This window comes from Schistocerca serialis, chromosome 7 (assembly GCF_023864345.2).
Source record: "Schistocerca serialis cubense isolate TAMUIC-IGC-003099 chromosome 7, iqSchSeri2.2, whole genome shotgun sequence".
Classification (NCBI taxonomy): domain Eukaryota; kingdom Metazoa; phylum Arthropoda; class Insecta; order Orthoptera; family Acrididae; genus Schistocerca; species Schistocerca serialis.
In genome coordinates this window covers 492,423,261-492,438,337 of record NC_064644.1, presented here as the reverse complement: position 1 = coordinate 492,438,337, position 15,077 = coordinate 492,423,261, and the positions used below count along the sequence as shown (strand labels likewise).

At 41.1% G+C, this 15,077-nt stretch overlaps 1 protein-coding gene across 1 annotated transcript in view; it reads right to left on the bottom strand.

Annotated features, from left to right (window-relative positions):
• Positions 1-15,077, bottom strand: part of LOC126413173 (esterase B1-like) — a 137,221-nt gene that overhangs the window by 49,684 nt on the left and 72,460 nt on the right. The window contains exon 7 of the mRNA XM_050083068.1: positions 12,423-12,625. Within this exon, the coding sequence (XP_049939025.1) occupies positions 12,423-12,625 (203 nt within the window). The remainder of the gene's footprint in view (positions 1-12,422; positions 12,626-15,077) is intronic.

Genomic DNA, 15,077 nt, shown 5'->3' with positions numbered 1-15,077 from the left:
ATCAGTATCAAAATATTGGATATAACTGAGGCTGAAGAAAGTACTCGCAAGTGGACAGTAGATGCAGACAAACAGGCGATAGACACCATTACAATGAAAGATACAGATTGTGTGATTTTCTTGATGCAATAATTTACCAACAGCTGTATGTATTGTAGAAATTTATTTTATTTTATGAACTATGTGCTACCAGTTTCTGGATTACATTGATGCCATCTTCAGACCACTGTACAATGAGTACAAGAAATGTACTATTATAAAAAAAATTATAAAAAATATAGAACTTACGTTAACAATTGACAGGTATCATGTTAACCATGTAAGTGGCTCAAAGAGATATATTGTATATCATTAAAACTATATGTAACATTAGGGCACATATGCTTCTGCCTATGTCAAGCTGTTGTTAATAGTTTTCCCTGTTTTACTCAAATAACGCATGATATATGAACATATGTGTGCGCTATTATTCATAAAACCGTCACACACAGTTGTAATAGGCCATGCAACACATCAGATGTACTGCATACATTCGTATGTCCAGTGGAACAGTGGAAGAAGCTTTTTAATAAAAATTAACTAGAATAAAAAACAGTAAAATAAATTAAAGTACAAGAAAATGTGACAATCATGTCAGAATACATAGTTACTTATGTGTAGTCTAGGTCGTATTATGTGTGGTACGACAAACAGCTGCCGCAATAGTAACGATAAAAAGCATAAAATAGTTTGTCCTAAAACCCAATTGCATCCCCAATGTAAAACAATGCAATCGTACTATCAAATCATCAAACACCTGGTCATCGTAGACACTTCATTAGGACCCTTATGTAGGACAACCCCACATTGTGCTGAGTGGATTAATGCAATGCCAGTAGCTGCCTCATGTAGTCATGGTTACAAAGAAGTTTCTCAATCTCTGTACATCAAGAAATGTCTACCTCCCTACATATAGGTCCTATGCAATTGTGCAGGATTATACCATGTGGAATCTACTGAATAAAAAGGAAAGGAAGAAAAAGAAATGTGTACAGTCCCTAAGACTAAGGGTATGACGTATAACCATGTCAAATCATTCTGAGGTTGCATTAAGGGCAGGTCTAGTAGCGTATGAGATGATTATCCGGATCTTAAGAACATCATCCAGTGTCATCATATTCTGTCTAATGACCTTAATGAGTCAGAAACTATCTGCATGGGTGGAAATGTCACGGTACCTAAAAACTGATCAAACTATTTGGCTAGTTAAGTCAGACAATAACGTACTTATACCCATTAGCTGAGTGTCAGGAATTGCAATGTTGCATCAATTATAAAGCTGGTTAAGTGGCAACTCAAGAGTGCAACGCTAGTTGAACAGTACAGTAATCCAAAAGGGTTAGAAAATGATGTTGTACACATTTGTAAGTTATGGCAGTGGACATCTTCCACGGGAGGGGAAAAAATGTAGTATTGACCATAAGTACCGCGCGACTGCTACGGTCGCAGGTTCAAATCCTGCCTCGGGCATGGATGTGTGTGATGTCCTTAGGTTAGTTAGGTTTAAGTAGTTCTAAGTTCTAGGGGACTGATGACCACAGATGTTAAGTCCCATAGTCCACAGAGCCATTTGAACCATTTTTGACCATAAGTGCCTTATATTGGCAAATATCAGAATAGCATCTAAGTATCGTACATAAAATTCCTAAGTATTATACTACAATCCCCATGATCATCAGTACTCAGGAATTATAAGTATCTCATTCGAAGAAGTATGGCAACATTGACCTAACAATGTCTATGAGAATATAAGTAATTTTTCTGGTACATCACCGATGTCCTGGACCAAAGTTGAAATATAAGTCACTGCCTATTTATGCATACCGATATCATTTTGTCTTTCAGTTGTTGTCATAATGAAAGGGAAAGGTTCGTTCTCTTGTATGTAAAGTGTGGAAGCCGACGGTACGAAAATGCGAAAACTATCGTTCAATGGCTCTGAGCACTATGGGACTTAACATCTGAGGTCATCAGTCCCCTAGAACTTAGAACTACTTAAACCTAAGGCCATCACACACATCCATGCCCGAGGCAGGATTCGAACCTGCGACCGTAGCGGTGGCGCGGTTCCAGACTGAAGCGCCTTGAGCCGCTCGGAAAAGTATCGTACTGAGCCAGCTTAGTGCTGGCTCGATCTCTACATCTACATCTACATTTATACTCCGCAAGCCACCCAACGGTGCGTGGCGGAGGGCACTTTACGTGCCACGTTCATTACCTCCCTTTTCTGATCCAGTCGCGTATCGTTAGCGGGAAGAACGACTGTCGGAAAGCCTCAGTGCGCGCTCGAATCTCTCTAATTTTACATACGTGATCTCCTCGGGAGGTATAAGTAGGGGGAATCAATATATTCGATACCTCATCCAGAAACGCACCCTCTCGAAACCTGGCGAGCAGGCTACGCCGCGATGCAGAGCGCCTCTGCGTCTGCCACTTGAGTTTGCTAAACATCTCCGTAACGCTATCACGGTTACCAAATAACCCTGTGACGAAACGCGCCGCTCTCCTTTGGATCTTCTCTATCTCCTCCGTCAATCCGATCTGATACGGATCCCACACTGATGAGCAATACTCAAGTATAGGTCGAACGAGTGTTTTGTAAGCCACCTCCTTTGTTGATGGACTACATTTTCTAAGGACTCTCCCAATGAATCTCAACCTGGTACCCGCCTTACCAACAATTAATTTTATATGATCATTCCACTTCAAATCGTTCCGTACGCATACTCCCAGATATTTTACAGAAGTAACTGCTACCAGTGTATCTCGAGTGCGATAGCTCCATTTGATTTTACGGGTGCTGTCATTCGCCTAAAGTCGGCAACGGTCGTACTGATGGGGCCGCTGCGGGTTTTGTCGAGGCTTCCTGTGGCGACGAGGTGGGGCGCTCACGAGAGGTGAAACAGTGAAGTTCAGCCTCATGGGTGTCACTTGTTATCGGCATCAGCTAATGTTTATCTATGCAGTTGCGCTCAGAGTCTACAAGGAGTGTAGGCGCAGCCACGGTAAAGCTCATGTCCGTCTGCTAGGTACAAGGGCCAAACCTCGTTCTCACTCAGCTTTCGACAGCCTGTGTATCCTCGCTATCACGTGTGAACTACGTGACGCGATGGTGCCTTCGCGGAGCTGAATCACTCGTTGGACGTCGAACGTGCTTGCTTATTTTTGGACGAGGTATCACCTGGTACATTCTGCGATACGGTGGATGCAGATGATGGGGCCGCTCGCGAAATGCGTTAACCTAAACTGCTGGACGCATAGTTTGGCAAAGTGCTGTTTGTAAAAGGTTAGAATCGCGTGTATTTGATGTATGAGCAGATACCTTGGAGACTAGCTGTTTGCCTGCTAGGCCACTTTCGCGGGTGTGTTTTTGTCCTAAGGATTCACCTTGAATGCCATTTGTATATTATGTTGTGGTTTTCATTACCAGTTTCTGATGTCGATATCCTCTCTGATTAACTTCTAAGTTGTTGAATATTAATCTTATCACGAACTGTAACTTGTGGAGCTCGAATTTCTTGTTTTCATCATTGTGAACTGTTGTCTACGGCCACAAGTACGTAGGCTGTTTGTTATGAATCATTTGTCTGCAGTGGTCCAGAAAGAGAGTTATTGAGTTTGCTGTAATGTCTGGCTTACAAGGGGAGTGCCAGGGTTGGGAAATGAAGTTCGGAGTGGGACGGCACCTGTTTGCAGCACTACCCCATAGAGTTACAACGCCCCAGCCATACGGCCAGGTGGCCAGCCATTCACGAAAAAAACACTCCTAAACTTTCAGTCCTACAGTATATAATACCCATGCGTCCGCTCAGTGAACCGAATGGCGAGGTGGCCGATGTAATATTGTTAACAATTCGTACTTCGTATTTACAAAGTATCTATTTGCTTTTCCTTATTAAAAAAAATAAAATGACGTTCAAATTGAAAACTTATGTTCTTTCAACATTTTAAACTTTTCCAACCAAATTATTTCCTTCAAATATTCGTTTGTATTGTATACTGACAATATTTCATTTTATATCATGTAAATTATACATAACATCCGTCGAACAGGAGCGTACGGCTTCTATCCGACTAGTTCAGGTACACGATCGACTTCAGTGTCATGAGACCTCTATAAACGAGGGGCATTTGACAAACTTGGAGAGTGAAGGGGTAGCCGCGCATCCGAACTTCATTTCCCAACCCTGGCACTTCACTTGTTAGTTAAATTTAGGAAGTTGAAGTTTCCAAGTCACTGTTATTTAAATGGTCTTGAAGATTCATTACATACAGTTAAGATTAAAACTCTTAAATTTCACTTCTTGCTTTTTTTTTTTTTTTGAAGGTTCTTTGTTTTAAAGATTTTTTTATTATCAAGACCTTGAAGGTTTCATTATTTAAGTTATTTTTCCTCTCTTGTTAAAAGGAATCCTTCGAATTTCACTGTATAGGTTGTTTGTGGTAGATTCTGGCAGGTTTTAAGATTTTACGTTTTGCATCTTTTACAATGTAGCTTCTCTCTGTTTTAGTTATGCCTTAACTGTCCAAGGGGCCTAGCTGTGAATTAGTTCGCTGTGGGTCGGAACTCCATCACTGTAAAATTATATTTGACGTGGTCTTCCTGTTGTGAAATGCTAAATTTGGTAACGAGATTTTCCGCTCTTTGGTCATTGCTTCAATTGTGCCGGGCGGGTTAAATATTCTCATGGATCAATAATAAGACTGTTTAGTTTTGTTAAAAATCTTCATGGGCCAGATGCTTACCACTCAATCTAGATCCTTAACCCATACCACGTACCATCAGGTTAATAGCTCATGCTTCTTAGTTTCTGGCGAGTATAATGGAAACAAATGGAAAAGAAAATTCTGGAACTGTTAAATGACGATCAATGTGGCTTCCGGAAATGTAAGGACACCAAAGAGGTTGTTCTGACGATGCGATTGAGAATGGAAGCAAGAAAAACCAAGACAGATTTATAGGATTTGTTGACCTGTAAAAAGTGTTCCACAATGTAAAATGCTCAAGATGTTTGAAATTCTGAAAAAAATTGAAGTAAGGTTCACGAAGAGACGAATAATATACAATATTTAACAGCAGACAGAGGGAACAATAGGAATGAAAGGGCAAGGACGAAGTGCTGGGATTAAAAGCGGTGTAAGACAAGGATGTAGTCTTTCGCTCCTGCTGTTCAGTTTATACATCGAAGAACTAATCAAGGAAATAAAAGAAACATTCACGAGCGAGATTAAAATTGAGAGGGAAAGAATATCACTGAAACAGCTATCCTCAGTGAAACTGAAGTATGATTACAGGGCCTATTAAATGGAGGAGTACAGAATATCGATTAAGGATAAGCCGAAGAAAGACAAATATAATAAGGAGTAGCAGAAATAAGGTTAGTGATAAAATTAATATAAAAACTGGTAACCATGAAGTAGGTGAAATGAAGGAATTCTGCCGCCTTCGAAGCAAAATAAGTGACAGACGAAGGAAGGGGGAAGTAAAAAGGAGACTTGTCTTCGCGAGTTTCTTAATCACTAAGACTGTTCCAGGCGTTTTCGAATTTATACAGACTTCACGATTGTGGAGCTAAGTTTCCCATATTATAACATCCTACATCCTATTTTATAACTTCTGATTACAGAATGTGTTGCATGCATATTTATGATCACTTGAAGCTTTTAAAATTTAAAATGTCTATGTTAAAAGTAAATATTTTAATTTTTCCAGTGTACTTTTTACGGCTGCACAACAATATGTCAGCCACATTGTCTTTGCCTAGAAGAATTACGAGCGATGTATGGTACCATTTTACCAAAAAGGAAGAAAAACGAAAATGCCGCTGCCGTCAGCAAATAATTTCCATGGCCTCTGGCTCATCATCAAAACTGAAGAGGCATCCAAAATGGAAATGCCTTACAGTACCTCTTGAGCGATGTGGGTCAGCAGGCCGATCGAGATCGCCATCAATCGATACAGAAAGTCGAGAAATCATTTCTCGTCATCAGTCCTCACTGCCGCCTGCTTTCGCCGCGGTGAAGGTATCCACTCAGAAAAGCAAATTGAGTCTCAAATTGTATCGAACCCATCTGGACCAAGTTCCGCTTTATTTCCTTTTGTGATGCCCCCACCACCAACTGCTTTTCATTGACAACACCAAGTAAGTTAATTTTTTAATATTATAAAGCCGTTCACATTAAATACAAGTATGACATCAGATGTACAGCTTTTAAAAATGATGTGCAGAGAACACCATCCTTTCTCTATAGTTGAAGTCTCAGAATTAAAAAAAAAGTTATTTACTGTATGCTTTGCCCAATTATAATTTACCAAGCCGAAAAACGAACTTGCTGATGCCCAGTTTGTATCATGAGTCATTTGATAAAATTAAAAACAATTTGGCCACCGCAAAGGCAGTCTGCCATAGATTTGATGCGTGGACCAGCCTAAATAACATTGCTTTCTATGCATTCACTACAGATTTTATAGATGAATAGAGTGAAGTAAAGTCATACCTTTTCTATGCTCACAATTCGGAGACAAACAACTGCAGAAAACGTCTCAAATGGGTAAATCTTTTACCGCAAAATGCAATATCAATTTCAAAATCACTTCCATAATAACAGATAATGCATCAAGTGTGAAATTAACTACCATGCTTCTGAAACTTCCACATATCCCATGCTTTGCGTATTCTTTAAACCTTGCTGTGCAGCACGCAATTCAGAAGCACACACAGAAAACTGTTGACGAGGTTAAAGGAGTTGTTACGTTTTTTTAAGGAGAGACCCTTTGCTTTAAGCAAACTTGCTGAAAAACAAGAAGATTTTATAAAGTAAGAAACCAAGTGAAACTGAAACAAGATGTCCCAACTAGATCAGACTCTACTTACAAATTGTTGCAAATATTTACTTTAAACAAAGATCCCATAATTTCTTGCCTCACTGTTTTAGCTGGAAAATCGATCATTTTAAACTGTTAAGTAGGCTGTTTAGGTTTTTATGTTGGTAACGCCACGTAGCGCTCTATATGAAAATCACTGGCTGTGCTGTGTGAAGTCTGTGACTGGTTTGCATTGTTGGAATATTTGCTATTGTAGTGTTGGACAGTTGGATGTGAACAGCGAGTAGCGTTGCGCAGTTGAAGGTGAGCCACCTGCAATGGTGGATGTGGGGAGAGAGATGGCGGAGTTTTGAGAGAGGATGATCTGGATGTGTGTCCATCAGAAAGAGTAAATTTGTAAGATTGGATGTCATGAACTGATGACTTTTGAACACTATTAAGGTAAATACATTGTTTGTTCTCTACCAAAATCTTTCATTTGCTAACTATGCCTATCAGTAGTTAGTGCCTTCAGTAGTTAGAATCTTTTATTTAGCTGGCAGTATTGGTTACTGTTTGCTAGGGCCATTCTTTTGTAGGGATTATTGAAAGTCAGATTGCGTTGGGCTAAAAATATTGTGTGTCAGGTTAGTGATGATCAGAATAAGTAAAGAGAGAAATGTCTGAGTACGTTCAGTTTTGCTCAGCTGTTTTAAAGTCAAATAACTAAGAGGTTTATCACCACAGTAATTCATAAATTTTTCTAAGGGGACGTATCAAAACTTAAAAGATACATACTGGAAGATAATGTAACATTTTAAAATGTTTGGATAACGTAACCAAAGAGGTGTCCTCTGCAAAAACACCCTCACTTTCAAAAATGGAAATCTTGCCAAGAAATAGTCATTGGCTGATAATTTGCTTAAACAGTTATCAGAACGGTTTGATGTTATCGCCAGAAACGAATTGATTGGTCAGGCAATGTCACTGGACCCTCGATTCAAAAGGAAAGGATTTTCACTCGACAAGCCATTTCAGGGCTGCTGCATGAAGGCCACTGCAGAAATGAAAGCATTTGTTGTTCAACGAAAAAAAGAACAACTCATTTCTCAAGCAGTTACCACCATAATGCATGAGACTTCTTCAACCTGGGAGGAGTTCGATGAAACTGTTAGTCAGCTTTAAGCAAGTCATGACCCGGTAATTGCTGCAATTATCGAATTGAACAAATATTCAGCGGAAGGATATTTTCCAAGAAACAGCGATTCCTTAAATACGTGGGAAACAAGAAAATTTCTGTGGGCAATGCCGTCAAATTTGGCTCTAAAAGTACAGGATGTATCATAAAGAATCATCCAATTAAAAAAAAAACATAACTGTTATGTTATTTCACATGTGTCTGTGAACAAACTACTGTTGGAAAGAGCGAATTCTCGAGTTTTACATGGTTCCCGCTAGGTAGCAGCAGGTGAGTTCTAATATAAATGGCGTCGAGAGAACAGAAAGCATTTGTGTTTTACATTTTGCGCAGAGCGGGTCAGTAATAACTGTTCAGCGTGAATTTCGTTCTAAGTATGAGGTAGATTCTCCTACAGTACAGAGCATTAGATGACGTCATGAACAATTCCGAGAAACGAGTTGTTTGTGTGAAGACAAATCGCTGGGCCGTCCCCGAGTGCTGATACAGCCGTCGAAACCATCCGCCATAGTTTCGCAAGGAGTCCGCAGAAATACGTTCGCCGTGCAGCTCCACAGCTCAACATGCCCTCGATATCCGTCTGACGAGTGTTGTGTCGACGTTTACATATGGAACCACACAAAAGTCAGCTACTGCAAGCTCTTCGTGAAGATGACAAACAACAATGAGTGCAGTTTTGTAAATTCTTGATAAGATGGAGGATGACTTTGTTTAAAAAAAAAATGTGGTACGCTCCTGTGGGACCAAAATGCTGAGGTCATTGGTCCCTACACTTACACACTAATTAACCAAACTTAAACTAACTCACACACCGATGCCCGACGGAGGACTCGAACCTCCGACGGGGGGAGCCGCGCGACCGTGACAAGGCGCCCAAGAGAGCGCGGCCGGAAAGGGGAGGGGGTGGGTGACAGTTTTCTTCCACGCTTAGTGTTTAGTGACGAGTCAATACTTCATTTACATGAAAACGTGAACCGTCACAATGTGAGAATATGGGGAACGGAACAACCATATGAAACTGTACAACATGAGAAGGACTCTCCAAAATTTAATGTGTTTTGTGCAGTTTCATGGGAATATGTGTATGGTTCATGTTTCTTTGCCGAGAATACTGTTACAAGAAGCTCATATCTTGATATGTCTGAAAACTTCCTTTTCCCACAGTTGGAGACTCATTCGAACGATTTCATTTACCAAGAGGATGGGGCACCGCCGCACTGGCATCTGAAAGTGCACGAATTTTTGAATCAAAGGATTACTGACCAATGGATCGGTCGCACTAGACGAAAAGATTCAGCCTTACATTACTGGCCTTCAAGGTCAGTGGACCTGGCTATATGTGGTTATTTCTTGTGGAGATTTATAAAAGACGCTGTTTATGTGCCTCCGTTGCCAGCAACAATGAATGAAACGAAACATCACGTAATAACAGATGTGGAAGCTGTATCTCAAGACATGCTCGCTGCAGTGTGGGAACAATCTGAATACCGCAGTGCCGTTCATCTCAAGAAGGACTGTTGAACACCTATGAAAAGGTGTGAAAAAAACTTTATGAGTTTCCTGTTCATCAAAAAACAAAATTCGTTGTACATGTTTGCTAGTTTCAGACATGCGAAATCGGATGATTCTTTTTGACAGACCCTGTATTATGTACCATAACAAATCAGTGCCCTGTGAATAAATATTTCCAAAGGTGGGACAAATACGCATTGAGAAGAGAAAGAGTCTAGCACCGACTAAAAGGGTCAAATTTTACTTATAAATGACAATATTGATTAATTTGGTTTTTTTTCGGTACATATATGGTAATGCTGACTTTAAATGTACTATATTTTTACCAATAAAAGTATCAAAATATAACAAGAATCAGTATTCATTTCTAGAATTTTTACACTTGATAAAAAATATTTAGGACTTTTACAGCAAACGAGATCTAAATTTTGTCTCTCAAAACTACTAGGGACATAACACAAAATTATTTGTCCTTTTTATACGATCATTCAGAATAGGACCAATTCTGATAGAAATACAGGTTTAGTGTCCTGAATCAAAAGGGGAATGTGCCTTGTTTTTATGAGTCATGAAAACCAACTGGTTCCTTTCAGTGAGTGACCAGTTCTGATTCGATCTCTGAAAAGAACAGCTTTGCCCATCTCTTGTATGAAGACAGTAACTTACGTTTCTGTTCTGCGAAAGGTCATAATTCTGCATTCTCGAAGTCGTGAGTGTGTTTATTACTTGTATAATTATCTCTGGGCAACTACAACATTTGTTTGACTCGTTAGTACAAAAGTGTTTGTACAATTTGTACTCTTTTGGGGTTTTGGTCACTAAATGCTAACGAGACTTTTGCAGAAACTTTGGTATCCAAGCGGGTTCTTCCAGTTCCAAAATCATTAAATTTTATTGCATTACGTTGTAAGGTGTCAGGCAAATCCAACACCTTCCATGTAAACCCTGACATGATGGCAAATCCGGCAGTATGTCACATAGCTCCGAATTAATCCTGACCTTAAATTAACCAAAGTAATACGATCAGCGAGTGAGCAAATGGAATACCACAGACTAACACAAGAACGCCTAAATGCATGTCATACCTTCCCACCGTGAAACAGACGCAGTTCCGAGGGGAGAAACGAGAACAGAAGCCGATAGCAGAACCATGTTAAGCTAGAAGGCCCTACGATAAGGGACGGACACCCACATCGCCGGCCGACCGCCAAGACCACCCCCCAGCGCATGATAAAAGATAGAACCCTCCAGAAGAACAGTACAGATCTTACGATAACACTAAAAGGGCCACACCAGCTGCAAGTTTTAGCGTGAGACTATACGCGTCTCTCTTACGTTGCAAACGTTAAAAACATTGCCCTACCACGAAAAGCATAACGGTTCTCATTGGATAAACAGAATTTTTGTAGGCGGAGCTTAGGGTTAACATTGAGACCCTGATTGGTCAGTTGAAAACACAGCCTGATAGCTTTACTTAAACCAACTTCGGTAAATTGTAGTAAGAAGAAGTTAGAAAGAGTTGCTTCCGAGACGGCCTCCAGAAGAACAGTATAGATCTTACGATAACACTAAAAGGGCCACACCAGCTGCAAGTTTTAGCGTGAGACTATACGCGTCTCTATTACGTTGCAAACGTTAAAAACATTGTCCCACCACGAAAAGCATAACGTTTCTCATTGGATAAACAGAATTTTTGTAGGCGGAGCTTAGGGTTAACATTGAGACCCTGATTGGTCAGTTGAAAACACAGCCTGAGAGCTTTACTTAAACCAACTTCGGTAAATTGTAGTAAGGAGAAGTTAGAAAGAGTTGCTTCCGAGACGGCGAGGTGTGTGGAGCTGCGTCGCCCGCCGCCCCCTCACGCTGAATAACCACTAACAAGGTAATGAACGCACGTGTTGCCGCATGAGAGCGCATAAGGTTTCACTCAGAACTGCAGAAGTCTCATCTGTTACACCCCCTTTTTGCGTAATACTAGTGTCGATCGTCAATTAAAGCTCATGGTATTCACATTTGCTACTTGAAGTTAAAATCTGAAACGCGATCATTTTTCTGTTACATAAGTATTGAGAAGCCACATCAGCCACAGTAATTTACGACAAGTTAAATAAGTAATTAAAGATAATTGAGGGTCACTGTAGTCAGTTTTGATAGTTTTCTCCTTTATGAAACTTAATTTAAACCTAGATTATAGATGTGATATGGCATAGGTCATTGTTCGATCCATTGTAGAACTTGGAAACCCATTCAGGGAATATTCGTTCACATTTTTGCTGAACGTAGTTGGTTTATATCACCCTGTATTAAAATATTTCCTTTTATCAGTAGTGCAATTTATAAACAATGTTTTGTGAGTAGAATAAAAATTCCAGTGGTAAACTTAACTGCTTTTTCCCAGCTAACTAAAAATAGAAAAGCCTTGAACCCCTTCCACTAAATTTAGTTAGTATTAAGATTCTTTTATAGGGAGTGCAGTGGAGCTGACGCTGAAATCATTAAGTATTTGATTATATCATCGCTAGTCTCACTGAACTATTCTGAACTCTACATGTCATGTGTGGTCTGGCGTCTCCTTACCAGCAACAGGTCCCAGGTTCAAAGTAGTCAAATCCCCAAAAAACACGCTCAGAGCGTCGTTGCGCGAAAGTGGTAGGGAGACACGACTTAGAACAAACAGACACCACGCAGAATGTTAGAACGTTTCCGAGTTAAATATTTAAGAACACTGACAGTCAAAATTCGATAGTTTAAGAATCTGTAGAGCCGACTTGGTTACAGCCGGATTTTATTTCATTCTCTCCCCGATAAGTGAGCGGGAAGTCAGAATGGGTTTCCCAATACCTTCAGCAGGCGACTAAACTCACTCACCTGGTCGGAGAGGGCGCGGGAGTCGTCGCTGACGAGGTCTGCCGCGTCGGCGGCGGCCAGGAAGTCCAGCAGCTCCGCCGAGTCGTCGCCGCCCTGGTAGCCGAGGGAGCGCGCCAGCCGGAAGGCGCGGTCTCGGGCCGTGAACGCCATGCCGCGGGGGCTGAGCGCGCTGCCCGACTGCATGATGGCCTGCTGGAACAGACCTGCCCCCCGCACACACACCGCCCTGCTGTTAGTGGCTCACCGCGGCGTCTGTTTGTGAAAAGCTGCGTCACCCGCAGTCACTGACTCGAAACTACGAGCGTATCTTACGCGGGGCAGCCATTAAGTGTTAATCATCACATGGAAGAAAAGTTACATGATTAATTTTTTGTTCGTTTGTAGGTACACGTTTAAAACCCTCGTATAGATTGGAGACCTCGAGCCACAGTACCGTAGCACGTACAGGGTTATTACAAATGATTGAAGCGATTTCACAGCTCTACAATTATTTGAGATATTTTCACAATTCTTTGCACACACATACAAAAACGCAAAAAGTTTTTTTTGGCATTCGCAAATGTTCGATATGTGTCCCTTTAGTGATTCGGCACACATCAAGCCGATAATCAAGTTTCTCCCACTCTCGGCGCAGCATGTCCCCATCGATGAGTTCGAAAGCATCGTTGACGCGAGCTCGCAGTTCTGACACGTTTCTTGGTAGAGGAGGTTTAAACACTGAATCTTTCACATAACCCCACAGAAAGAAATCGCATGGGGTTAAGTCGGGAGAGCGTGGAGGCCATGACATGAATTGCTGATCATGATCTCCACCACGACCGATCCATCGGTTTTCCAATCTCCTGTTTAAGAAATGCCGAACATCATGATGGAAGTGCGGTGGAGCACCATCCTGTAAAAGATGAAGTCGGCGCTGTCGGTCTCCAGTTGTGGCATGAGCCAATTTTCCAGCATGTCCAGATACACGTGTCCTGTAACGTTTTTTTCGCAGAAGAAAAAGGGGCTGTAAACTTTAAACCGTGAGATTGCACAAAACACACTAACTTTTGGTGAATTGCGAATTTGCTGTACGAATGCGTGAGGATTCTCTATCGCCCAGATTCGCACATTGTGTCTGTTCACTTCACCATTAAGAAAAAATGTTGCTTCATCACTGAAAACAAGTTTCGCACTGAACGCATCCTCTTCTATGAGCTGTTGCAGCCGCGCCGAAAATTCAAAGCGTTTGACTTTGTCATCGGGTGTCAGGGCTTGTAGCAATTGTAAACGGTAAGGCTTCTGCTTTAGCATTTTCCGTAAGATTTTCCAAACCGTCGGCTGTGGTACGTTTAGCTCCCTGCTTGCTTTGTTCGTCGACTTCCGCAGGCTACGCGTGAAACTTGCCCGCACGCGTTCAACCGTTTCTTCGCTCACTGCAGTTCGACAAGTTGATTTCCCCTTACAGAGGCATCCAGAAGCATTAAACTGCGCATACCATCGCCGAATGGAGTTAGCAGTTGGTGGATTTTTGTTGAACTTCGTCCTGAAGTGTCGTTGCACTGTTATGACTAACTGATGTGAGTGCATTTCAAGCACGACATACGCTTTCTCGGCTCCTGTCGCCATTTTGTCTCATTGCGCTCTCGAGCGCTCTGGCGGCAGAAACCTGAAGTGCGGCTTCAGCCGAACAAAACTTTGAGTTTTTCTACGTATCTGTAGTGTGTCGTGACCATATGTCAATGAATGGAGCTACAGTGAATTTATGAAATCGCTTCAATCATTTGTAATAGCCCTGTAGTTAGAGGAGGCAAAAGAAAATGGCGCAGCACATTGACAAAGTGGAGACTGACTGTGCCATTTTCTTTCGCGTGCTCTAGCTACGTGCTACGGTACTGTGGCACGTGGCTTCCAATGTATACAGGGTCATAGACATTTACCTGCAAACAAACAAAATATTAATACCATAACTTTTCTTAGAGATAATAATTAGCAGGGTTTGTAGAAAAATATCCGCTATCAATCACAATAAAAGGTTGTTTATTCATCACACGACGATATATCTGTACTTACAAAAAGATGAAGCACCATTATTACAGTGAGACTAGCGATGATATAAGTTGTAAGTACAGATATATTTTCGTCAAATGCTGCCTTGCCACTTACAACTGTCCCACTTGTATTTGTGTCGTCACCAGAAAATAATTTTTGTATTCATACAGTGATCTCCAACAGTACAAACATATAAATGAATGTATAAACACCTGAAGATGGGCGCAAGCCCGAAACCGGTCGTGTGATGAATAAAAAAACTTATATTGTGACTGATAGCGGATATTTTTCTACAACCCCATAAAGGAACAGTCACGGAGTTCGACAGCATCCACTATGGATAAGATTCATTTAACAATTAGTAGTTTTGTCTACACCTTGTGGAAAAACGTATGAGGATTATTTCGGGAATATGTCTCACGTGTGATACCAACAGGACCTGCTGGTGTGTGACAGAGAAGATCAACCTCACGTCAAACTCAGTCGATGAAGATAATCAGTCTGTGAGAAACGGGTTTTTTACACCATTATACTTCGAATCAGAGAGCGAAAGGCTATTTACAATTTGCACAAAAACCAGATGGCAGTTATAAGAGTCGAGGGGCATGAAAGGGAAGTTGTGGTTGG